Source organism: Chamaea fasciata, unplaced genomic scaffold, assembly GCF_029207755.1.
Source record: "Chamaea fasciata isolate MVZ Bird 193981 ecotype frontalis unplaced genomic scaffold, bChaFas1.0.hap1 SCAF_3, whole genome shotgun sequence".
Taxonomy (NCBI): domain Eukaryota; kingdom Metazoa; phylum Chordata; class Aves; order Passeriformes; family Sylviidae; genus Chamaea; species Chamaea fasciata.
Window position 1 is genome coordinate 112,767,382 of NW_027094088.1, and position 25,813 is coordinate 112,793,194.

At 54.6% G+C, this 25,813-nt stretch overlaps 2 protein-coding genes across 2 annotated transcripts; one reads left to right on the forward strand and one right to left on the reverse strand.

Annotated features, from left to right (window-relative positions):
* Positions 1-8,271: 8,271 nt before the first annotated feature.
* On the reverse strand, positions 8,272-25,209 carry ESCO2 (establishment of sister chromatid cohesion N-acetyltransferase 2). The gene is made up of 11 exons (XM_066180334.1): positions 25,197-25,209; positions 24,949-25,084; positions 21,891-23,580; positions 20,764-20,818; positions 20,579-20,630; positions 18,748-18,841; positions 17,010-17,141; positions 15,120-15,209; positions 14,114-14,260; positions 12,866-13,014; positions 8,272-10,319 (listed from the first exon to the last, which is right to left on the reverse strand). The coding sequence occupies exons 1-11, from the start codon at positions 25,207-25,209 to the stop codon at positions 10,115-10,117; spliced, it is 2,763 nt and encodes a 920-aa protein (XP_066036431.1). The 3' UTR covers positions 8,272-10,114.
* On the forward strand, positions 17,631-18,547 carry LOC136287917 (collagen alpha-1(XXI) chain-like; the record flags this gene model as incomplete). Its single annotated transcript, XM_066180604.1, has 3 exons — positions 17,631-17,656; positions 17,934-18,356; positions 18,448-18,547. Coding segments are annotated over exons 1-3 (549 nt in total), but the record flags the coding sequence as incomplete, so codon positions are not given.
* Positions 25,210-25,813: the final 604 nt, after the last annotated feature.

Genomic DNA, 25,813 nt, shown 5'->3' on the forward strand with positions numbered 1-25,813 from the left:
GGGATTTTTTGGGTTTTTTGGGGTGGTTTTTTTTTTTTTGTTTTGGTTTTTTGTTTGTTTTTGTTTGGGTTTTTTGGGGTTTTTTTGTTTTTTGGTGGGTTTTTTTGTGTTTTTTTTTTGTGTTTTTTTTTTTTTTGTTTGGGATTTTTTGGGGGTTTTTTTGGGTTTTTTTGGGGGTTTTTTGGGGGTTTTTTTTGTTTGTTTGTTTTTGTTTGGGTTTTTTTGGTTTTTTTTTTTAAATAAATTGTAGCAATGCTTGGACTTTTTCGGAGGCAGGGAGGGGAACCCTGATGGAGCTTGGAGAAGGATCCTACTGGAAACATCACTCATTTGTCAGCCTCAGTCCCAACACTGCATCCGCATGGGAATATCCCAGTCCTCCTGGAGGAACAGCCTCCTGTCACCCCGGAGAGGTGATTAAACCTCCAGCCGGAGCTCTGGATGGGTTTTTGGGGTTTTTTTGCCTCCTTTGCCCTCTCCCTGAGCCAGCCCGCTGTGTTTTCACGGCAGAGCATTCCCGGCCCACGGAGGAACGCCCCAGCTCTGCTGCCGTTCCCCAGCTGCGGCTCACGGGCCTTCAGCTCCCAGCCCGTCGCCTCCAGGGGCTCCGAAGTGCATCCCAGGTTGAGTGTGGCCCCACCAGCATCCCAGGGGTTTTGGGGTTTTTTTTTTTTGGGAAGGGGCGTTTTCCTGCCCGGTGGGAGCTCCGACCCGGTTTGTGGGATTGATGCCGAGCTTTAAATTCCGCCCCCCGTCCCCCCCGGAGCTTGGAGGGGTTTCTGCAGCCTCAATCCCTCCGTCGCTCCGGTGAAAATTCCCGGATCCGAGCGTTGCATGGAAGAGCCCGCTCCTGGGTTTTTTTTTTATTTTCGGTTTTTTGTTTTTGTTTAAAGCATGAGGAACCCCCCCCCCCCCCAGCAGCGAGGAGCCGCGTTTAGGCGACACCGGCGTTTGTGTTCTTCTCCCTTTCCCCTTCCAGCTCAGGCCCGGGTTTTGTGCCGGCAGCTTTTGGGGAGCAGAGGGGAGTCCGTGGGAGGCTGAAATCCGCTCACGGCCTGACCCGCGCTCGGCTCTCGCTCGGCTTCGGTTGCCGTAGTCCAGCGTCGGTTTTTTTTGGTAACGTTTGGTTTTTAGCACTTTAACCGTGAGTGTACAAGCTGGTTTTTCTCCTCGTAGTTGGTTGTACGTTTTCATTTTAGGCCTCTGGAAAGTTTTTTGGTTTTTTTTTTTTAATAAAACGATGGGAAAAAAAAAAAAAAAAAAAAAAAAAAAGAAAAGAAAAACCACAACGACTCTGGCGGCAGGTTTTCAATTCTTCTCCCGCGGGCGTTATCCTATCCCCCCCTCCAAAACAAAACAAACCAAAGCAAAACCAGTTCAGCAGCAGTGGAGACATGAAGGTTAAACAATTAAATATCGGGTTTTACTCTGGCCAGCAGCTGTCTGAATCTGAAGAAAGACTCTCCGGACCTCATCTGCCCCCAGCACCTGCGCTCCTGGAGGCCCGGCGCCCTTCCAGCGAGCACAAGGCTCCCCTGCTCCGCTCTTCTTCCCCAAACAGACCGCACGGAGAGCAAACAGGTTTGGCAGCAGCAATGCCACGGGTGCCTGGGGTTTGTTTTTTGGGGGGTTTTTATTGCCCAACGCAGCCTGGGGACGGGGTGAGTGATTTACCTGCAGGAGCTGTCTGGCGTTCGGGCGGGTACCTGGCTGTCTCGGGGTTGGCAGCCGTGTGCCCGAGCTCCTGCGTGGCCGGTGATAAAACATCTCTCGTTGATAACCGCCGCTGGTTTCGCTCTCCTTCGATCGACCCTCCGGGGGGATTAAACTTGAGGAGCTGCTGCTCTGCTCCCTCGTCGCTGAGTTTAAACTCTCGTGGCTTGGGAGTGAGCAGCCCTGAAGTCAACCAGCCGGAAAAACAAAAAAACCAAAAAAAAGAAAAATGTGAATCCCCTGCAGCCGAGGAGGATTCCCGGTGCCGCCAAACCCACCGGGGATGGGGAGGGGGAGCTCCCAGCTCCCACTTGATCCGTTCCTCTCCCCTCCCGGAGGGGTTAACTCCCGGCGAGGAGACGGAGCGGCCCGGAGCTCCTTTGGCCCTCCCGAGGTGCTTTGACCACCTGCAGGGGAGGGAGGGGAGGTGAGGACGGAAAAGGAGGAGCTGGGGTGGGGACGCGGTGGGGGCAGAGGCGCGAGGCCGGCGCAGACCCCCGCGCTGCGGTCGGGGCGGTTCGGTCACGTCCCTGCGGCAGCCCGCGGCCCTTTTGGGGCCAGCCTGGCCTCTCAGCTCCGCCGGCTCCTGCCCTTATGGGGATTCCTGCCGCAGTCTGAAGGGAGAAGAGCCTCTGGCCCGCGCGCCAATAATCCTGAAGGCGAAATAACCCAACCGTGCAACGGTTTGGGTTGGAAGGGACCTCGGATTTCTCGTGGAATTCTGTTCCCCAGCCATGGGCAGGGACAAACTCCCACTGTCCCGGGCCGCTCCGAGCCCCGTCCGGGGACACTGCCAGGGATCCAGGGGCAGCCACAGCTGCTCCGGGAATTCCATCCCGGCCCCTCATCGCCCTCCCGGCCAGGAATCCCCGCCCAATATCCCAGCTGAACCCGCTCCAAGGAATCGCTGGTGACAAAAGGCTGAAACAAACCGGATGGAGATAGAAGGATCTTTATTCTTAATTTTTTTTTTTTTTTTAAAAAAAAAGTCATTTTTAGGAGTTGTCTCCAGCTCGGTGGGATAAAAGCACCGGCCCTGGGACCCACGTTCCCCAGGCCCTTGGCCGCCGGTCCGACTGGTCCTTGTGGCAGCGCTGCGGACGCCCCGCGCTGAGCTTCGGCCTCCGGTTCCTGTGCCTGCGCCTCTTGGCCACCTCCGCCCCGCACCCACGTCCCGCTCCTCTTCCCCACCGGCACCTCCGGCTCCGCCTTCACCCCACGGCGCCGCGGCGGCCGGGGAAAGGCCTTTTCCTCCTCAGCCACCTCTGTGAGGTCGGCGTTCGTGGGATCCCACCTTCCCCTTTACTGCCTCCGCACACACACGCACACACCCTGCAGCGTTTCAAGGCCTCTGCAGCCCAGGAGGTGGCTTGAAATATTTCCAGGGTCTCGGCACACCTCGCTCCGCTTGCCCGTTGGAGGGTTCCTGCCTTGGGGAGCAAAGGTGCTGGGGGAAAAAAAAAAAATAAATAAAAAATATCCCTTAAGGCGCTGGAGTGCGACGTAATCCGGCTGGGAATCCCGGCTGGGATCAGAAGGGACGAGCCCCGACGTTGTCCCCGTTCAAGGGCTCCGGATGTGCCCCGTGCGAGCGGCGGCATCAGATGAGGCTCCGGCCGAAGGACGCGGCACGTCTGCGGGCAGGGGGATTGGGGAGGAGGGAACCTCACCACTCGAGTTTTGATTTTTGGGAGGCAACCGGCTGCCAGGTTCTCCTTTGCGGGGAGGGTTTGGGGTTTTTTCCCTGGCGGTCCCCAGACCCCGAGGGTGACAACCGTGTGCCGGCTCGGGGGAGAGCGAGAAAATCCGGGGCTGAACGGGACTTTGGACCTGCAGTGACGAGGTGAGGGGGAAAAAGGGCCTCAAGCCGTGCCGGGGGGGATTCAGGCCGGACATCAGGAGGGATTTCCTCCCAGAAAAACGCAGGAAGGGGCAGCCCAGGGAGGTGGGCAGCTCGTGGCACTGGGTGCAGGGGGAGTCCGTAGTGCCTGAGGTGTTGCGGTTTCCCGAAATCCTTTTCCCAGGGAATTTTCAGTAAACAGGAGAGATGTTTTTCGTAGCCGTAACTTCGTTATTCGTTCCTTTTCCTGGATGGATTCCTTCTTGCTGTCCCTCCGCCCCGACCAGCCTGAGTGAAGAGGTTTTGCCGATCCGATTGGTCTGTGTAGAGCGGTGTAAAAGGGAGACACATCCCCAAAAAAGAAAAGATTCCTCTCAGCCTCCTGAGCCCTCGAGCCTGTGCCGCTGTGACGGGAAACAGCGAGTCCGGTCGAGCCTCGGCCTCGATGATCTCGGAGGTCTTTTCCAGCCTAACTGGCGCCGCGAGAACCAGAAACCCCCTTCACTTTGCAACTCCTTTTCTCTCCGCCCGAAATCTTTCTCCTAAAAGCAAAACCGCGGACGACGCTCTTGTCCCGCCGAGGTTCCCCTGCCTGGCCCCACCTCGCCGAAGGGTTAACCCCGGGCTCGGGGACCGACCCCCACCTCTCCCCCCCGACCCCTGCCAGAGCTCGTTAGCCCCGAAGGGGACACGGGTGCTAATTGGGGCCACGGCCTGGGGAGCTGTGAGAAATTACCAGCGGCACAACGGGGAGGTGCCGAGCTGCGGTCTGCAGGTGCCGGGTCACGCCGAAGGCCTGACCCGTGTGTGTCACCCGCCGCCCGTGACCCTCCCGAGCCGGCGGCGGGGCTGCTCTGCTCCCTCCGGCTGCCGGGCTGGGCTTGTCCTCCCCGTCCGGAGCTGGGGACTGGCCAGGCCCGCAGCGTTTTGGGGTTTTTTTTTTTTCCCCCCGCTGGAAGGCCAGGAGGGACGAGCCCGGTGACAAGTGGATGTCGCCGCGAGGGACAAGCTCCGTTCCCGCCTGGAGCGGCCGTAGATCCGAATTCCCGGAGCTGCTCCCGCCCCGGACCCTCCGGGGTTGCGTCGGTCGGAGCAGTGCGGTCAGGGCGGGTGCAGGAGCAGAAAAGCTGCGGCATCCCAGGAGCTCGTGTGCCCAGCGCCGGGCTCTGCCTGGCATCAGGAGAGCCCCTCCTCCTCCTCCTCCTCCTCCTCCTCCTCCTCCTCCTCCTCCTCCTCTTTCTTTTTCCTCCTTCTCCTTTTCTCCTCCTCCTCCTCCTCCTTCTCCTTCTCCTCCTCCATCTCCTTCTCCTTTTTCCTTCCCTCCTCCTCCCTCCTCTCCTCCTCCTCCTCCTCCTCCTCCCCTCCTCCTCCTCCCTTTTCTCCTCTCCTCCTCCTTCTTCTCTTCCTCCTCCTCCTCCTCCTCCTCCTTCTCCTTCTCTCCTCCTCCTCCTCCTTCTTCTCCTCTTCCTCCTCCTCCTCTTTCTTTTTCTCCTTCTCCTTTTCTCCTCCTCCTCCTCCTCCTTCTCCTTTTCTCCTCCTCCTCCTCCTTCTTCTCCTCCTTCTCCTTTTCTCCTCCTCCTCCTCCTTCTTCTCCTTCTTCTCCTTTTTTCCTTCTCCTTCTCCTTTTTGCCTTTTCCTCCTTCACCTCCTTCTCCTTTTCCCCTTTCCCCATCTCCTTTTCTCCTTTCCTCCTCCTCCTCCTTCTTCTCCTTCTCCTTCTTCTTCTTCTTCTTCTTCTTCTTCTTCTTCTTCTTCTTCTTCTTCTTCTTCTTCTTCTTCTTCTTCTTCTTCTCCTCCTCTTTCTTTTTCTCCTCTCTTTTTCTCCCTTCTCCTTTTCTCCTCCTCCTTCTTCTCTCCTTCCCCTTCTCCTTTTCTCCTCCTCCTTTCCTCCTCCTCCTCCTCCTCCTGCCCCACTGCCCCCACACCTCCCCGTACCCTACTCTCCCCCTCACCGCGGTTTTCCCGAGGCTGAGCCATCCCTCCGCGCTTTTCCCCCGCGCCGGGCCGGGGAGGAGGCGGCATCCCTTGAGAGGAGCTCGGGGAGCGGCCCGGGCCGCCCGGAGGATTGCTCAGCCCGGACGAGCGGCGGCGCCCGAGGCGCCGGGGGAATTCTAAGGCGACAGCGCCGCCCTGCGCACCGCGGGGACACCCACGGGAGACACCCACGGGGGACACCCACGGGACACACCCTCGGGGGACACCCTCGGGGGACACCCACGGGGGACACCCTCGGGGGACACCCACGGGGGACACCCTCGGGGGACACCCTCGGGGGACACCCACGGGGGACACCCTCGGGGGACACCCACGGGAGACACCCACGGGGACACCCTCGGGGGACACCCACGGGCGACACCCTCGGGGGACACCCACGGGCGACACCCTCGGGGGACACCCACGGGGGACACCCACGGGGGACACCCACGGGCGACACCCACGGGGGACACCCACGGGAGACACCCACGGGGGACACCCACGGGCGACACCCACGGGGGACACCCTCGGGGGACACCCACGGGGGACACCCACGGGGGGACACCCTCGGGGGACACCCACGGGGGACACCCACGGGGGACACCCTCGGGGGACACCCAAGGGCGACACCCGCTCGGTCCTGGCCGGGCCACGCGTGCCCGCGGCTCGCAGGGACACGGCGGGCGGTGCGGAGGCGTGGAGCGTGCGGGAATCGCGGCGGACCGCGCGGAGAACTGGAGCGCGTCTTCCCGGGATCCGCCGGGATCCGCTCGTGCGCCCCGGGGCGCGGAGCAACCCGCCAGGGAGCTTTGGGCCCGTTGGGTTGTTTGGGGGTTTTTTGGGTTTTTTTGTGTTTTTGTTTTGATTGTTTCGGGGTTTTGTTGTTGTTTTTCGAGTTTTGGGGGGTTTTGAGTGGTTTTTTGTGGTTTGGGGTTTTTTTGTTTGGGGTTTTGTTGTTGTTGTTGTTTTTTCGGGTTTTGAGGGGAAAGAGGAAAGGAAAAAGGAAAAAGAAAAAAGGAAAAGGAAGGAAAATGGAAAAAGAAAGGAAAAAGGGAAAGAAAAGGAAAAAGGAAAGGAAAGGAAAGGAAAGGAAAGGAAAGGAAAGGAAAGGAAAGGAAAGGAAAGGAAAGGAAAGGAAAGGAAAGGAAAGGAAAGGAAAGGAAAGGAAAGGAAAGGAAAGGAAAGGAAAGGAAAGGAAAGGAAAGGAAAGGAAAGGAAAGGAAAGGGGAAAGGGAAGGCAAGGAAGGAAAGAGGAAAGAGTAAAGAGGAAAGAGGAAAGGGAAGGGAAGGGAAGGATAGGGAAAAGGGAAAAGGAAAAAGGAAAGAGGAAAGAGGGAAGAGGGAAGAGGGAAGAGGAAAGGGAAGGGCGGGGAAGGGGCTGAGGGTGGGAAAACCCACAAATTCCAACGCCGGCGCCTCCCGCTGTCCCAGGGTGTCCCGATCCCAGGGCGACCCGATCCCGGGGCGACCCGATCCCGGGGTGAGCCGATCCCGGGGTGTCCCGATCCCGGAGTGAGCCGATCCCGGGGTGTCCCGATCCCGGGGTGTCCCGATCCCAGGGCGACCCGATCCCAGGGTGTCCCAATCCCGGGGTGAGCCGATCCCAGGGTGTCCCGATCCCGGGGTGACCCGATCCCGGGGTGAGCCGATCCCGGGGTGTCCCGATCCCGGGGTGAGCCGATCCCGGGGTGTCCCGATCCCGGGGTGAGCCGATCCCAGGGATCCGGGGGCAGCCGAAACCTCCGGGCCCCGGGAGAATCCCGGGGGATCCCGCTGGGAAATCCGGGATGGAGCAGCGCCCGGCCCGGGTTCCTTCCGGCCGCTCCGGCCGGGAATGCCGAGGTGGGGGCACTTCCGGGAACTCCCGGCCGGATTCATCCCAAAATTCCCTCCTCCCATCCCACGGGAAATTCCGGGATTCGTCCCCAAATTCCCTTTCCTGGGGTTTGGATTTTCCCGAGTTTTTGGTCGGATTTTCCCTTTTCCGGGGTTTGGATTTTCCCGAGTTTTTGGTCGGATTTTCCCTCTGGGATTTGGATTTTCCCGAATTTTTTCTCTGGATTCTCCATCTATTTTGGGGCTGGATTTCTCCTCTTTCAGGTCAGATTTTTCCTCCTTTTTCCAGTTGGGATTTTCCCTTTTTTTTTTTTTTTTGGGCTGGAACTGGAATATCGACACAAACCTCCGGAATATCCTCCAGAAATCCTGGAATATTGCCATAAAACCATGGGATATCCGGAAAAAACCTGGAGGAATTCCAGAAATCCTTGGAATAGCCTCCAAAAATCCTGGAATATCCCCGGAAAACTCTGGAATATCCTAAAAAAACCCCAACCCTGCAACGTTTCCATAAAACCCTTGGAATTTCCTGAAAAAAAGCTGGAACGTTTCCATCAATCTCTGGAATATCCTGAAAAAACCACGGAATATTTCCAGAAATCCTTGGAATAGCCTTCAAAAATCCTGGAATATTGCCAGAAAAGCTTGGAATTTCTTGGGAAAAAAAAAAAAAACCACCCACCCTGGAATATTCCCATAAACCCTCGGGACGTTGACACGAATTTACGGAATGTCATCCAAGACCTTGGAATATTCCCACGAAACCTCAAGAGACCGACACAAACTTCGGGAATGTGAGCACAAAACCCTCGGAATATTGACAAAGGGAAGATTCCCACCAAACCCCTTGGAATTTCCAGCCCGGGAGGGCCCCAGGGAAGGAATTCCCGGCACAATTCCTTGGGAACGGGAAAAGTAAAGTTTTATTACCGAAGCCCCGAGCTCAACAAAGTGAAATCCCAAAAAAAACCCGCCCGGGAAAACCCAGGAATTCCGAACTGAGATCCCAGGAAAACCCAGGAATTCCGAACTGAGATCCCAGGAAACAGCCTGGGAAAACCCAGGAATTCCGAACTGAGGTCCCGGGAAAACCCAGGAATTCCGAACTGAGATCCCGAAAACCAGCCCGGGAAAACCCAGGAATTCCGAACTGAGATCCCGAAAACCAGCCCGGGAAAACCCAGGAATTCCGAACTGAGATCCCAGGAAAAGCCAGGAATTCCGAACTGAGATCCCGGGAAAACCCAGGAATTCCAAACTGAGATCCCGGGAAAACCCAGGAATTCCGAACTGAGATCCCAAAAACCAGCCCGGGAAAACCCAGGAATTCTGAACTGAGATCCCGGGAAAACCCAGGAATTCCGAACTGAGATCCCAAAAAACCGCCCGGGAAAACCCAAGAATTCCAGAGGAATCCCGGCAGAATTCCCGGATTTCCAGTGGAACCAGCAACTGCACGGGAAGGGATTCCCACGGGAGATTCCCAAGGGAAGGAGGGATTATGGGAAAGGAAGGATTCCCAAGGGAAGGGAAGAAAAATTCCCAAAGAAAGGGAATGAAGAATTCCCATGGGAAAGGATTTAGGGAAGGATTCCCAAGGGAATGGGGGATCCCAGGGAATGAGGGATCCCAGGGAATGAGGGATCCCAGGGAATGGGGGATTCCCGGGAATGAGGGATCCCAGGGAATGGGGGATCCCAGGGAATGGGGGATCCCAGGGAATGAGGGATCCCAGGGAATGAGGGATTCCCAAGGGAATGAGGGATTCCCGGGAATGGGGGATCCCAGGGAATGGGGGATTCCCGGGAATGGGGGATCCCAGGGAATGGGGGATCCCAGGGAATGAGGGATCCCAGGGAACGGGGGATTCCCGGGAATGGGGGATCCCAGGGAATGGGGGATCCCAGGGAATGAGGGATTCCCGGGAATGAGGGATCCCAGGGAATGAGGGATCCCAGGGAACGGGGGATTCCCAAAGGAAGGGAAGGATTCCCGAGGGAATGACGGCTTTGGAAAGGGAGGGATTGAGGGATTTGGGGCAGGATTCCCTCGGGATCTCAGCAGGAACCCTTGGATTGATCCCGGCTTTGATGATCCCGATCCCAACGATCAAATCCCGATCCCATTGGTGACCCCGCAGTTCCAGATGATCCCAATCCCAGCGACGGAATCCGGCTGAGCCCAATGATCCCGATCCCGACGGTTCCAACCCCGATCCCGATTATCCCAACCCCCATCCCGACGGTCAGATCCCAATGGTTCCGATCCCGATGATCCCAATTCCAACCCCGATGGTTCAAATCCCAATCCTGATCCCGATGATCCCAATTCCCTCAGATCCCGATTATCCCAATCCTGACTCCAACGATCAAATCCCGACGATCCCAATCCCAACGATCCCAACGATCCCAACCCTGCCGATCCCCTGGATCCTGATTATCCCGATGATCCCGCTGATCCCGACGATCCCGATCCCCACGTTCAAACCCCAATCCCAACGATCGCGACCCCAACCCCCCGGATCCCGATCATCCTGCTGCTCCCAATCCTGACTCCAACGTTTAAATCCCGACGATTTGAATCCCGACGATCCCAACGACTCCAATGATCCCAACCCTGCCGATCCCCTGGATCCTGATTATCCCGATGATCCCAGTGATCCCCACGTTCAAACCCCAATCCCAACGATCGCGACCCCGACCCCCCAGATCCCCATCGTCCCGATGATTCCAATGCCGGCGATTCAAGTCAGGGCGCCGCTCCCGCTGATCCCGCTGATCCCGATGCCGATCCCGCCGATCCCGATGCCGATCCCGCGGCGGCGTTGCCGGGGCTGTAGACGAGGAAGTCGGGGCGGCCGCAGTAGCGCTGGGCGAAGGCTCGGCCGTCGGCCGTGGGGTCGGAGAAGGCCAAATCCTCGGAGCTCAGCACCGCCCCGAACACGAACGTCTGCCTGCGCCGGCAACAACGGCGACTTCAGCAGCGGGGCAGGGGGGCGGTCGGAATTCCCGAGGTTTTTCCGCCGCGCTGGGAATTTGTGTTGTCGCCATCCTCAAACCCCAGTTTTCCAGCTCCGCCCCAGGCAGGATCCTGGCTTTCTGTGCCCCCCCGAATCCCACATCCCCCCTCCCCAAATCCCGCTTCTCCATCCCGGACTTTCCCCAAATCCCGCTTTTCCCCGTCCCCAGTGATTCCTGGTTTCCCCGTCCCCGGTGATTCCCCGTTATCCCACTGATTCCCGGTTATCCCGGTGATCCCAGCCCAGTGATTCCCCATTATCCCTGTTATTCCCGGTGATCCCAGCCCAGTGATTCCCGGTTATCCCAGTTCTCCCGTCCCCAGTGATTCCCAGTTATCCCTGTTATTCCCGGTGATCCCAGCCCAGTGATTCCCGGTTATCCCAGTTCTCCCGTCCCCAGTGATTCCCAGTTATCCCTGTTATTCCCGGTGATCCCAGCCCAGTGATTCCCGGTTATCCCAGTTCTCCCGTCCCCAGTGATTCCCCATTATCCCTGTTATTCCCGGTTATCCCCATCCCCAGTGATTCCCGGTGATCCCAGTGATCCCACTGATTCCCAGTTATCTCTGTTATTCCCGGCTATCCCAATTATCCCATTGATTCCCATTGATTCCCGGTGATCCCATTGATCCCAGTGATTCCCAGTTATCCCAATTATCCCATCGATTCCCAGTGATCCCGGTTATCCCACTGATTCCCTGTGATTCCCAGTTATCCCCACTGATTCCCGGTGACTCCCAGTAATCCCCATTGATTCCCAGTTATTCCCATTGATCCCATTGATTCCCGGTTATCCCCATTGATTCCCAGTGACTACCAGTTATCCCATGGATTCCATTGATTCCCGGTGCTCCCATTGATTCCCGGTGACTCCCGGTTATCCCCATTGATACCCGGTGATTCCCGGTTATCCCATGGATCCCATTGATTCCCGTTTATCCCCACTGATTCCCGGTTATCCCCATTGATTCCCACTGATCCCCACTGATTCCCGGTTATCCCCATTGATTCCTGGTTATCCCCACTGATTACCGGTGATTCCCGGTGACTCCCGTTTATCCCCATTGATTCCCGTTTATCGCCATTGATCCCCATTGATCCCCGGTTATCCCCATTGATCCCCAGTGGTCCCATTGATTCCCGGTGACTCCCGGTTATCCCCAGTGATCCCTGGTTATCCCCATTGATTCCCGGTTATCCCCAGTGATTCCCGGTGATTTCTGGTTATCCCATGGATCCCATTGATTCCCGTTTATCCCCATTGATCCCCATTTATCCCCATTGATCCCCATTTATCCCCATTGATCCCCGGTTATCCCCATTGATCCCCATTTATCCCCAGTGATCCCCGGTTATCCCCATTGATCCCCATTTATCCCCACTGATCCCCGGTTATCCCCATTGATCCCCATTTATCCCCACTGATCCCCGGTTATCCCCATTGACTCCCAGTGACTACCGGTTGTCCCAGTGATTCCCATTGATTCCCGGTGACTCCTGTTTATCCCCATTGATCCCCATTGATCCCCGTTTATCCCCACTGATCCCCGGTTATCCCCATTGATCCCCGGTTATCCCCATTTATCCCCAGTGATCCCCGTTTATCCCCATTGATCCCCGGTTATCCCCATTGACTCCCAGTTATCCCCAGTGACTCCCAGTGATCCCCGGTTATCCCCACTGATCCCCGGTTATCCCCGTTTATCCCCACTGATCCCCGTTTATCCCCATTGATCCCCGGTTATCCCCATTGACTCCCGGTTATCCCCAGTGACTCCCGGTGACTCCCGGTTGTCCCAGTGATTCCCATTGATTCCCGGTGACTCCCGTTTATCCCCATTGATCCCCGGTGGTCCCATTGATTCCCGGTGACTCCCGTTTATCCCCATTGATCCCCAGTGGTCCCATTGATCCCCGTTTATCCCCATTGATCCCCGGTTATCCCCATTGATCCCCGGTTATCCCCATTGATCTCCGGTTATCCCCGGTTATCCCCATTGATCCCCGGTTATCCCCAGTGATCCCCGTTTATCCCCACTGATCCCCGGTTATCCCCGTTTATCCCCACTGATCCCCGGTTATCCCCATTGATCCCCGGTTATCCCCACTGATCCCCGTTTATCCCCATTGATCCCCGTTTATCCCCATTGATCCCCGTTTATCCCCACTGATCCCCGGTTATCCCCATTGATCCCCGGTTATCCCCATTGACTCCCGGTTATCCCCAGTGACTCCCAGTGACTACCGGTTGTCCCAGTGATTCCCATTGATTCCCGGTGACTCCCGTTTATCCCCATTGATCCCCATTGATCCCCGTTTATCCCCATTGATCCCCGGTTATCCCCGTTTATCCCCGGTTATCCCCGGTTATCCCCATTGATCCCCGGTTATCCCCGGTTATCCCCGGTTATCCCCACTGATCCCCGGTTATCCCCGTTTATCCCGGTGACGGCCGGCGGCGATTGGCGGGCGGCGCTGACCTGAGGCAGTCGGCCATGCGGCGGGCGATGCGGCGTCGCCGGCGCGCCGCCAGCACCCAGAGGCGGCTGAGGCCGCACACGGCCGGCTCGGGCCGCGGCCCGCAGCGCCAGGCGCGCTCCGGCTCCGGCTCCGGCAGCACCCGGAACGCCTGGGAACGGGGGGATGGTGGGAAAACGGGAAGATGGGGAACTGGGAATGGGGGAATGATGGGAATGTGGGAATGGGGGGATGATGGGAAAACGGGAAGATGGGGAACTGGGAATGGGGGAAAATGGGAATGGGGGGATGATGGGAAAACGGGAAGATGGGGAACTGGGAATGGGGGAATGTGGGAAAACGGGAACGGGGGGATGATGGGAAAACGGGAAGATGGGGAACTGGGAATGGGAATATGGGGAACTGGGAATGGGGGAATGGGAATGGGGGAATGGGAATATGGGAATGGGAATGGGGAATGGGGATGATGGGAATGGGAATGGGGATGATGGGAATGGGAATGGGAATGATGGGAATGGGAATGGGGAATGGGGAATGGGGATGGGAAATGGGGAATGGGAATGGGGATGGGGAATGGGGATGGGAATGATGGGAATGGGAATGGGGAATGGGAATGGGGAATGGGAAATGGGGAATGGGAATGGGAAAGGGGATGGGAATGGGGATGGGAATGGGAATGAGGAACGGGGAACGGGGAAGGGGCCGCAGCCGCCGGGGCTCCAGCCCTCAGCGATCTTGCCAAAAGCACATTTCGGTAAGAGACAATTACTGGCTCGCCACTAATGAGCCGCTAATCAACCCCTAATGAGGCGCTAATGAGTCATTAACGAGTCACTGCCGGAGGGGCTCGGCCAGCAGGGAGCCCAGGAGGCGTGTCCCCGCGCCCAGGAACAGAAATCGATGGCCAATCCCCAATCGATCCCCGATCAATCGCTAATCGATCCCCAATCAATCCCTGATGGATCACTAATCAATCCCCAATCAATCGCTAATCGATCCCCGATCAATCACTAATCAATCACTAATCAATCCCCAATCAATCACCCAGGAGCCTCTATTTAATCACTAATTAATGACTAATTAATCACCTGCTGGATGGGCTCGGCCAGCAGGGAGCCCAGGAGGCGTGTCCCCGCGCCCAGGAACAGAAATCGATTGCCGATCCCCAATCGATCCCCGATCAATCGCTAATCATCAATCAATCGCTAATCAATCCCTAATGAATGACTAATTAACGACTAATTAATCACCTGCTGGATGGGCTCGGCCACCAGGCAGCCCAGGACGCATTTCCCGGAGCCCACGAAGAGATAAAGGCGGGAATTGGGCGGGAAGGAGCCGGCGGCCGATGCCGGGAATCCCAGCTCGGCGTCCACCACCTGCAGCACCTCCTGAGCCTGCGGAGAGCCCGGAGAAACGGGAATGCCGGGAGTGCCGGGAATGTGGGAATGATGGGAATGCCGGGAGTGCCGGGAATGTGGGAATGTGGGAATGATGGGAATGCCGGGAATGTGGGAATGATGGGAATGATGGGAATGCCGGGAGTGCCGGGAATGTGGGAATGATGGGAATGCCGGGAGTGCCGGGAATGTGGGAATGATGGGAATGATGGGAGTGCCGGGAATGCCGGGAGTGCCGGGAATGTGGGAATGCCGGGAGTGCCGGGAATGTGGGAATGATGGGAATGATGGGAATGATGGGAGTGCCGGGAATGTGGGAATGATGGGAATGCCGGGAGTGCCGGGAATGCCGGGAGTGCCGGGAATGTGGGAATGATGGGAATGCCGGGAGTGCCGGGAATGCCGGGAATGCTGGGGATGCCGGGAATGATGGGAATGAGGGCTGGGAATGGTGGGGATGTGGGAATGGTGGGAATGGTGGGAATGTGGGAATGGTGGGAATGGGGGAATGTGGGAATGGGGGAATGGTGGGAATGGTGGGAATGGTGGGTGGGAATTCTGAGAAAACAGGGATGGGAATTTTGGGAAAATGGGACGGGAATTCCCAGGAAATCCACGATGGGCAGAGTGAATTCCTGGGAAAATGGGATTCGTTCCCAAAGAAAGGCTGGGCCTGCACAGGGAACCGGGACCGGGGCGGGAATCGGGATCAGCTCCCACTGGGATTCCGGGATGGGATCCCAACGGGATTTGGGGTTTCAGGATTGGGATGTGGGGATTGGGATTTTGGGATTTGGGGTTTGGGATTTGGGATTTTGGGATTTGGGCGTGGTTCCCGCAGGAGCTGCCCCGGTACCTTGCTGAGGGCGTATTTGGGGTCGTGGGGCAGGATCAGGATGATTTTCCCATCCCAGAATTCGGCCACGACGCGCTGCTGCTTCCAGCCCTGAGCCACGCACACCAGCCCAGCGTTCCCACCGGATCCCAGAATTCCCACCGGATCCCGGCGTTCCCACCGGATCCCGGCATTCCCACGGAATCCCAGCGTTCCCACGGGATCCCGGCGTTCCCACAGCACCCCAGAATTCCCACCGGATCCCAGCGTTCCCACGGGATCCCAACATTCCCACAGGATCCCCCGTCCCGGGATTGGGGGATCCCAGGATTGAGATCCCTAGGCCTGGGAGATTCCCCCGTTCCCATTTTTCCTGTCATTCCCATTTCCCTCATTCCCATTTTCCCCGTTCCCTGGTTTCCCCCACTTTCCCCCCATTCCCAATTTTTCCAGCCATTCCCATTTTCCCCCATTCCCCCATTCCCATTTCCTCATCCCCATTTTTCCCCCCTCCCCATTTTCCCCCATTCCCAATTTTTCCAGCCATTCCCATTATTTCCCCCATCCCCATTTTTCCTATCATTCCCATTTCCCTCATTCCCTGATTTCCCCCATTTTCTCCCCATTCCCATTTCCCACTTTCCCATTCCCATTATTTCCCCCATTCCCACCTTTTCCCCATTTCCCCCCCATTCCCATTATTTCCTCCATTTCCATTTCCCATTTCCCCATTCCCTTTATTTCCCCCATTCCCATGGTTTTCCCATTTCCCCCCATTCCCATCGTTCCCCATCCCCATCATTCCCCATTCCCACGTTTTCCCCGTTATTTCCCCCATTCCCATGTTTCCCCCATTCCCACGTTTTCCCACCATTCCCCATTCCCGCGTTTCCCCCATTCCCACATTTTTCCATCATCCCCCATTCCCATGTTTTCCCCATTTTCCCCCATTCCCACGTTTCCCCCATTCCCATCATTCCCCATTCCCATGTTTCCCCCATTCCCACGTTTTCACCGTTATTTCCCCCATTCCCACGTTTCCCCCATTCCCACGTTTCCCCCATTCCCATATTTCCCCCATTCCCACATTTCCCCCATTCCTGCGTTTCCCCCGTTATTTCCCCCATTCCCCCGTTATTTCCCCCATCCCCACGTTTCCCCCATTCCCGTTTCCCCCATTCCCACATTTTCCCATCATTCTCCATTCCCATCATTCCCCATTCCCATTATTCCCCCCATTCCCACGTTTTCCCATCATTCCCATGTTTCCCCCGTTATTTCCCCCATTCCCATGTTTCCCCCATTCCCACGTTTCCCCCATCCCCACGTTTCCCCCATCCCCATGTTTTCCCATCATTCCCCATTCCCACGTTTCCCCCATTCCCACGTTTCCCCCGTTATTCCCCCCATTCCCATCATTCCCCATTCCCACATTTCCCCATCATTCCCCATTCCCGCGTTTCCCCCATTCCCACGTTTCCCCCGTTATTTCCCCCATTCCCGCGTTTCCCCCATTCCCATGTTTTCCTATCATTCCCCATTCCCGTGTTTCCCCCATTCCCGTGTTTCCCCCATTCCCATCCCACGTTTTCCCATCATTCCCCATCCCCACGTTTCCCCCATTCCCACGTTTCCCCCATTCCCCCCGTCCCCATGTTTTCCCATCATTCCCCCATCCCCATCATTCCGCATTCCTACGTTTCCCCCATTCCCATTTTCCCCCATTCCCGCGTTTCCCCCATTCCCACGTTTCCCCCGTTATTTTCCCCATTCCCGCGTTTCCCCCATCCCCACATTTTCCCATCATTCCCCATTCCCACGTTTCCCCCATTCCCACGTTTCCCCCATTCCCGCGTTTCCCCCGCTATTCCCCATCCCCGCGTTTCGGCGTTTCCCGGTCGCGGCCCTCACGCGGTGGGCGAGGCGGCGGCGCACGCGCCGGTGGTGCCGCAGGTGCTGGAGGCGATCCTCGGCCGCGCCGGGGGCGAAGAGCATCCCGCAGGCCGCGCACTGCCCCGCCCCCAGCGCCCGCTGCCCCGCGTCCTGCCCGCCCCGGAACCGTGAGCACGGAAAACCGGGAACAACCCGCGAGAACCGGGGAGAACCGGGGGAACCCGGGGAATAACCGGGAATAACCGGGGAAACCCGGGGGAAACCCAGGGAATAACCGGGGATAACCGGGGAAAACCGGGGGAATAACCGGGGAGAACCGGGGGGAATAACCGGGGGAACCCAGGGGAATAACCGGGGATAACCGGGAATAACTGGGGATAACCCAGGGGAAACCCAGGGAATAACTGGGGATAACCGGGGAATAACCGGGGGAAACCCAGGGGAAACCCAGGGAAACCGGGGAACCCGAGAAAACCCAGGGAAAACCGGGGAACCGGGGAAACCGGGAAACCAGGAAACCGGGAAAACTGGGGAAACCGGGAAACCAGGAAACCAGGGAAACCCAGGGAAAACCGGGAAACCTGGGGAAACCAAGGAAACCCAGGGGAAACCCAGGGAAAAACCGGAAAAACCGGGGAAATGGGAAACCCGGGAAACCGGGAAACGCCAGGGAAAACCAGGGAAACCCAGGGAACTGGGAAAACCCGGGAAACTGGGGAAACCGGGGAAACTGGGAAATGCTGGGAAACTGGGGAAACCCAGGGAAAACCGGGGAAACCCAGGGAAAACCGGGGAAAACCCAGGGAAACCAGGAAAACTGGGGAAACTGGGGAAACCGGGAAAAACCAGGAAACTGGGGAAACCGGGGAAACTGGGAAATGCTGGGAAACTGGGGAAATCCAGGGAAAACCGGGGAAACGGGAAAACCCAGGGAATAACCAGGGAAACCCGGGAAAACCGGGGAAAAACCGGGGAAAACCCGGGGAAACCGGGAAAACTGGGAAACCCAGGGAAAACTGGGGAACTGGGAAACCCGGGGAAACCGGGAAAAGCCGGGGAACCGGGAAAACCCAGGGAAAACTGGGAAAACCGGGAAAACCCAGGAAACCGGGAAAACCGGGGAACTGGGAAATGCCGGGGAAACTGGGGAACCGGGGAAACCCAGGGAAAACTGGGAAAACCCAGGGAAACCCGGGGAAACGCCGGGAATGGGGAACGCCGGGGAACACCGGAACGAGGGCGAGGAAGGCGGGGAAAACGGGGGAACGGCAGCACAGAAGGCCGGGAACACCTCGGGAAGGCGGGGAGGGACTTCCGGGAAAAGCCGGGAATTCGGGGAGGGACTTCCGGGAAAACCTCGGGAAGGTGGGGAAGGGAATTCCAGGAAAAGTTTGGGAATGTGGAAAAGGAATTCCAGGAAAAACTTGGGAATGTGGGGAGGGAATTCTGGGAAAAGCTCAGGAATGCAGCCGGGGCAGGGTTGGGAACAGCCGCAGGGAATTCCCGGATTCCCCACCCCCCAGGGAATTCCCGGATTCCCCACCCCCCAGGGAATTCCCGGAATCCCAAATTCCCCCCAGGGAATTCCCAGATTCCCCACCCCCCAGGGAATTCCCGGAATCCCAAATTCCCCCCAGGGAATTCCCGGATTTCCCACCCCGCAGGGAATTCCCAGATTTCCCACCCCCCAGGGAATTCCCGGATTTCCCACCCCCCGGGAATTCCCGGATTCCCAAATTCCCCCCGGGAAGCTCACAATGATCAGCTGGTCCTGGGAATTCTGGATTTCCTTGGATTTCCTGGGAGTTTTTCCAGAGGGGCCGAAGGGAGCCGGGAGCTCCTGCAGGGGCCTGGAAAACGCCGGGAAAAGTGGGAAAAAACCATGGAAAAACTGGGGGAAAAACAACTGGGAAAAACTGGGGAAAAAAACTGGGAAAAACTGGAAAAAAACTGGAAAAACTGGGAAAAAACCATGGAAAAACTGGGGGAAAAACTGGGAAAAACTGGGAAAAAAACCGGGAAAAACTGGGAAAAAACTGGAAAAACTGGGGATAAACACATGGAAAAACTGGGGAAAAAAACATGGAAAAACTGGGAAAAAAACATGGAAAAACTGGGGAAAAAAATGGAAAAACTGGGGAAAAACACATGGAAAAACTGGGGAAAAACCTGGGAAAACCTGGGAAAAAAAGGGGAAAAAACTGGAAAAAAACCATGGAAAAACTGGGGAAAAAAACCATGGAAAAACTGGGGAAAAACCTGGGAAAACTGGGGAAAAAAAACTGGGAAAAACTGGGGAAAAAACTGGGAAAAACTGGGAAAAAAACTGGGAAAAACTGGGGAAAAAAATGGAAAAACTGGGGAAAAACACATGGAGAAACTGGGGAAAAACCTGGGAAAAACTGGGAAAAAAATGGGAAAAAACTGGAAAAAAATCATGGAAAAACTGGGGAAAAAAACCATGGAAAAACTGGGGAAAAACCTGGGAAAACTGGGGAAAAAACTGGGAAAAACTGGGAAAAAAAACATGGAAAAACTGGGGGAAAAAACTGGGAAAAAAACCAGGGAAAAACTGGGGAAAAAACATGGAAAAACTGGGAGAAAAATGGGAAAAAACTGGAAAAAAACCATGGGAAAACTGGGGAAAAAAAACATGGAAAAACTGGGAAAAAAACCTGGGAAAAAACTGGGAAAAAAACATGGAAAAACTGGGAAAAAAACCCGGGAAAAACTGGGGAAAAAAATGGGAAAAAACTGGGAAAAAAACATGGAAAAACTGGGAAAAAACCTGGGAAAAACTGGGACAAAAACTGGGAAAAACTGGGGGAAAGTGGGAAAAGGAACGAGAACTGGGGAAAACTGGGATTGGGGGGAAAAGTAGGAAAAGCTGGGAAAAAAAAAAAACAAAACAGGGAAATGCTGGGGAAAACTGGGATAAGTGGGAAAAGCCGAGGAAAATTTGGGAAAAGGTTGGGGGAAATTGGGGAAAAGTGGGAAAACCCAGGGAAAAGCCGGGGGGAAAACCAGGAAAACTGGGAAAAACCAGAAAAAATGGGAGGAAAGTGGGAAAAGCTGGGAAAGAAATGGGCAAAGTGGGAAAAAGTGGGAAAACCCAGGGAAAAGGAGGGGAGGGCAGAGGAAAAACAGGAAAAGTGGGAAAAAATTGGGAATGAAAGGGGAAAACTGGGAAAAAAACCAGGGAAACTGAGAAAAACGGGGAAAGTGGGAGAAATTGGGAAAAAAATTGGGGAAAAAACCTGGGAAAAATGGACAAAGGTGGGAAAAGCTGAGGAAAAGTGGGAAAAACTGGGGAAAAATGAGGGAAAAGTGGGAAAAAAGTGGAAAAAGCAGGGAAAAAGCAGGAAGATCCAGGGAAATTCCGGGAAAATCCCAGGGAAACTCAGGAGAATCCAGGGAATTCCAGGGAAATCCGGGAAATTCCAGGGAAAATCTGAGAAAGTTCCGGGAAATTTCAGGGAAAATTCCAAGAAATTCCAGGGAAAATCCAGAGAGAGCAGGAAATTCCAGGGAAAAGCGGGAAAATCCAGGGAAATCCCAGGAAAATCCAGGGAAAAGCGGGGCCTCACCTCCTCCTGCCGGGAAGGAAAATGGGGAAGAGGCCGGCCGGGCGCGAAGAGCCTGGGAAGAAATCCGGGAATTTTCCTCCGGAAGAGGGGAAAAGCCAGCCCCAAAGGCCGGGAATTGCCCGTCCTCCGAGGGCAGGAATTCCCGGATTTCCTGGCAGAGGATTCCCGAGGTTCTCCCGCCGCACCTGGGTCCTTCCCGGGGCGCGGGGGATCCTGGGAACGGGCGCTTCCGGCGGGTTCCTGCGCGGGGGGAGAACGCCGGGGAAAAACCGGGAATTGGGGGGGGTTGAGGGAATTCCCGAGCGGCTTTTCCGGGATTTTTCCCAAGGGGTTCTCCAAAGAAAATCCTGGGATTTGGGGATTTTCCCCCCGGGGGGGGAGAAATAAAAAAAATTCCCAAATTTTTCCTGATTTTCTCCCAGAAAAATGTGGGATTCTTCGCTCCAGGGAAGGGGAAAATCTTTGGGAATTTGGGAATTCTGGGGGATTTTGGGGGGGGGGGTTTGGGCTCCCGGATCCCAGAAAATTTGGTGGGAATTTGGGGGAATTCCGGGGTTTTCCAAGGATTTCCCGGCCCCTGGGGGCTCTGGGAGGTTTTAGTTGGGAAAAGGAAATTTGGGAATTTTTTTTTTTTTCCTTCAGCCAAAAATCCGGGGAGAGCCTTGGGAATTCCAGAAGGAAATCCCCGAAGAATTCCCAAAGAATTCCCAAAGAATCCCCAAGAATTCCATGGGGAAAATCCCCCAAATCCCAAAGGAAAATCCCAAAGGGATTTGCCCGGAATTCCAGAGGAAAAACCCCCAAATCCCAAAGGAGAATTCCCAAAGAAAATCCCACAGGAAAAATTCCAGGTTTGGAATTCCACAGGAAAACCCCCCGAGAATTCCAAAGGGAAATCCCAAAGGAAAATCCCCAGAATCCCAAAGGAATCTCCCAAGAATTCCAAAGGAAAATCCCCCCAAATCCCACAGGAATTCCCAAAAAAAACCCCCCAGGAAAAACTCCCCCAAAATTCCAAAATAATTCCCAAGGAATCCCCAAAGGAATTTCCCAGGAATTCCACAGGAAAATCCCATCAATCCCCCCGGAATTCCCAAGGAAAATCCCAAAGGAAAATCCCCCCAAATCCCAAAGGAATGCCACAGGGAAAATCCCCCAAGAATTCCAAAGGAATTCCAAAGGAAATCCCAAAGGAAAATCCCAAAGGAACTTCCCAAGAATTCCAAGAAAAATCCCCCAGGAATTCCTCCAGGAATTCCCAAGAATTCCAAAGGGAAATTCCCAAGAAATCCCACTGGAATTCCTCACTCACCTCCTGCCCGGAGTTTTCCAGCGGATTTTTTCCAGGAATTTCCTCCTTCGAACATTCCCGGTTTTCCTTTCCCGACTTTTCCAGAGGATTTTTTCCAGGAATTTCCTCCTTTGAACATTCCCGCTTTTCCAGAGGATTTTTTCCAGGAATTTTCTCCTTCGAACATTCCCAGTTTTCCTTCCTTGACTTTTCCAGAGGATTTTTCCCGGGAATTTCCTCCTGTCCCTTCGAACATTCCCGGTTTTCCTTTCCCGACTTTTCCAGAGGATTTTTCCCAGGAATTTCCTCCTTCGAACATTCCCGGTTCTCCTTTCCCGACTTTTCCAGAGGATTTTTCCCGGGAATTTCCTCCTTCGAACACTCCCGCTTTTCCTTTCCCGCCTTTTCCCGAGGGTTTTTCCCGTCGGCTCCGGCCTCTCCCGGGTTTTTCCGGGAATTTTTCCGGCCTGTTTTCCCGCTGAGGAAGAAGGAGGAGCCGCGGCGGAGGCGCAGGGGCGGCCTGAGCCCGGAGCTCAGCACACGGAACTGAACCCGAGGCCCGGCAGGCCCGGAATTCCCGGAATTCCCGGAATTCTCATTCCCGGCAGTCCCGGCATTCCCCGACTTCTCATTCCCAGGATTCCCCGATTTCTCATTCCCGGAATTCCCAGAATTCTCATTCCCAGGATTCCCAGAATTCCCAAAATTTCCATTCCCAGGATTCCCGGAATTCCCAGAATTCCCAAATTTCTCATTCCCGGGATTCCCAGAATTCCCAAAGTTCCCATTCCCAGAATTCCCATTCTCGCAATTCCCAAATTTCTCATTCCCGGAATTCCCCAAGTTCCCATTCCCAGAATTCCCAGAATTCCCCAAGTTCCCATTCCCAGAATTCCCAAATTTCTCATTCCCGGGATTCCCCAAGTTCCCATTCCCAGAATTCCCCAAGTTCCCATTCCCAGAATTCCCAGAATTCCCATTCCCAGAATTCCCCAAGTTCCCATTCCCAGAATTCCCAGAATTCCCAAATTTCTCACTCCCAGAATTCCCGCTGTCTTTCCCCCCGGGAATCCCCTGCAGGATCCTGGGATGGGTTTGGCTTTTGGAGCCGCAATTCCCGCCACAATTCCCAGAACTTTTCCCGGCATTCCCACCATTCCTCCCGGAATTCCCTAAACTTTTCCCGGAATTCCCGAGATTTCTCCCGGAATTCCTGCTTGAGCTCCCAGATTTTCTCCCGGAATTCCTGGAATTCCTCTTGGAATTCCCCAGACTTCTCCCGGAATTCCCCTTGGAATTCCCCAGATTTCTCCCGGAATTCCCGCAATTCCCCTTGGAATTCCCCAGCCTTCCCCCGGCATTCCCGGTTTTTCCCGGGACCTTCCCGTCCCCCAGCAGCTCCCGCAGCCGCCGCCTCTCCAGGGGATCCAGGTAAATCCTTTTCCCATAAAACGCCCCCACGGGAAATTGGGAATCCGGGGAAATCCCCGGATCGCTCCCACCGGAGGCCCCCAGGGCGAGCCGGGAACTGCGGGGAATTCCCGGAATTCCGGCCGCGATTTCCAACCTCCGGGGGAAAATTCCCTTCTCCCGCTGTTCCTCCTCCGAGCTCGGGGAATCCCGGGAATCCCGGGAATTCCTTCGGGAGTCGGCGGCTCCCGGAGCGGCTCGGAGCCGTTTGCTCTCCGGCGTCTGGAATTCCGAGCGCCAGCTGCGAACACAAACAGCGAATGAGGCCTCCCGGGTGCGCAATTCCCGCTTTTCCCCCCGAATTCCCGGATTTCCCCCCAAATTCCCCCTTTTTCCTCAACATTCCCGCTTTTCCTGCCAAAATTCCCGTTTTTTTCCCCAAAAAATTCCCGTTTTCCTCACGAAAATTTCCGTCTTTCCGGCTAAAATTCCTTTGTCCCCCAGAAATTCCCAGTTTCCCCTTCCCCTCCCAAAATTCCCATTTTTCCCAAAAAATTCCGGATTTTTTCTCCGCCAAAACAAACAAAAATTCCCGTTTTCCGCCCAAAAATTCCCATTTTTCCCAAGAAATTCCAGATTTTTCCTCTGCCAAAAAAAAACAAAAAAATTCCCATTTTCCCCCCCAAAATTCCCATTTTTCCCAAGAAATTCCAGATTTTTCCTCTGCCAAAAAAAAACAAAAAAATTCCCATTTTCCCCCAAAATTCCCATTTTTCCCAAGAAATTCCAGATTTTTTCTCCGCCAAAACAAAACAAACAAAAATTCCCGTTTTCCCCCCAAAATTCCCATTTTCTGACAAATTCCCACAACGTTCTCCCGGAATTCCCAGATTTGGGGGTTTTTTGGGAATATTCCCACGTGGAATTCCCAGATTTGGGGATTTTGGGGGGATTTTTTTTGATTTTTAGCGGGTTTGGGGATTTTTAGGAGATTTTTGGGGGATTTCGGGGATTTTTTGGGGGATATTTGGGGGTTTTGGGGTTTTTAGATTTTTGGGGATTTTTGGGGGGATTTTTTTGGATTTTTTGGGGATTTTGGGGATTTTTTGGAGGATATTTCGGGGTTTTTGGATTTTTTCGGATTTTTTTTGGGGGATTTTTTTATTTTTGGGGAATTTTGGGGATTTTTTGGGCGGACTTCTGGAATTTTTTTGGAGGATATTTTGGGGTTTTTGGGGTTTTTAGATTTTTAGGGGATTTTTGGAGGGATTTTTTTGGATTTTGGGGGGATTTTTTGGGGGGATTTTTTGGGGGGATTTTTGGGATTTTTATGGAGGATATTTTGGGGTTGATGGATTTTTTTTTTGATTTTTTGGGATTTTTTTGGGATTTTGGGGGGATTTTTTGGGGGGGATTTTTAGGATTTTTGGGGGGATGTCTGGGATTTTTTGGAGGATATTTTGGGATTGTTGGGGTTTTTTGGATTATTTGGGATTTGGGGGTCGATTTTTTGGGATTTGGGGGTTGATTTGGGGATTTTTTGGGATTTTGGGTTGATTTGGGGATTATTTGGGATTTTGGGGTCGATTTTTTGGGATTCTGGGGTCGATTTGGGGGATTTTTTGGGATTTGGGGGTTGGTTTTTTGGGATTTGGGGGCTCTGACTCACCCCGGGCTCTCCCGGCCCCGTTTCCGCGGCGTTCCCGCCGCCTCTCCGCAGCTCCTGCAATTCCAACGTTCCCAAAGGTTGGCAGGGAATTCCTGAAACTGCCCGGATCCCCTCCCAGGAATCCCAGGAATCCCATCTTAACTTCCCCGGAAATCCCATTAAATCCCCCAAATCCCGCCCATTCCCAGAGAAAATGCCAGAATTCCCTTTTTTTTTTTTAAGTCTCTGAATTCCCAGAAATCCCAAACCAATCCCATTCATTCTCAAGGAATTCTCTGGAATTCCCCAAAAATCCCATTTTTTCCCTTTAAACCCCCATTAAATCCCATCCTCAGTAATTCCCAGGAATCCCATTAAAATCCCATTTTTTAATTCCCAAAAAATCCCATTTTTGACCCTTTGAAATCCCAGAAATCCCAAAAATCCTCCAAAAATCCCATTAATTCCCAGGAATTCCCAATAAATCCCCAAAAATCCCCTTAATTCCCAGGAATTCCCAAAAAATCCCATTTTTGGCCCTTTGAAATCCCAGAAATCCATCCCAGAAATCCCCAAAATCCCCCAAAATCCCCTTAATTCCCAGGAATTCCCAATAAATCCCCCCCAAAATCCCATTTTTTCCCCTTTGCAATCCCATTAATTCCCAGAAATCCCCCCCTCAGGAACTCCCCCAGGAATTCCATGAGAATCCCATCTTTGAATTCCCAGAAATCCCAATCTTACAGCATTCCAAACCCCAGAAATCCCACTAAATCCCAAAAATCCCATTCATTCCCAGGAATTCCCATGAATTCCCCCCAAAATCCCATTAATTCCCAATAAATCCTCCCCCAAATCCCATTTTTTCCCCAAAAAACCTCCCATT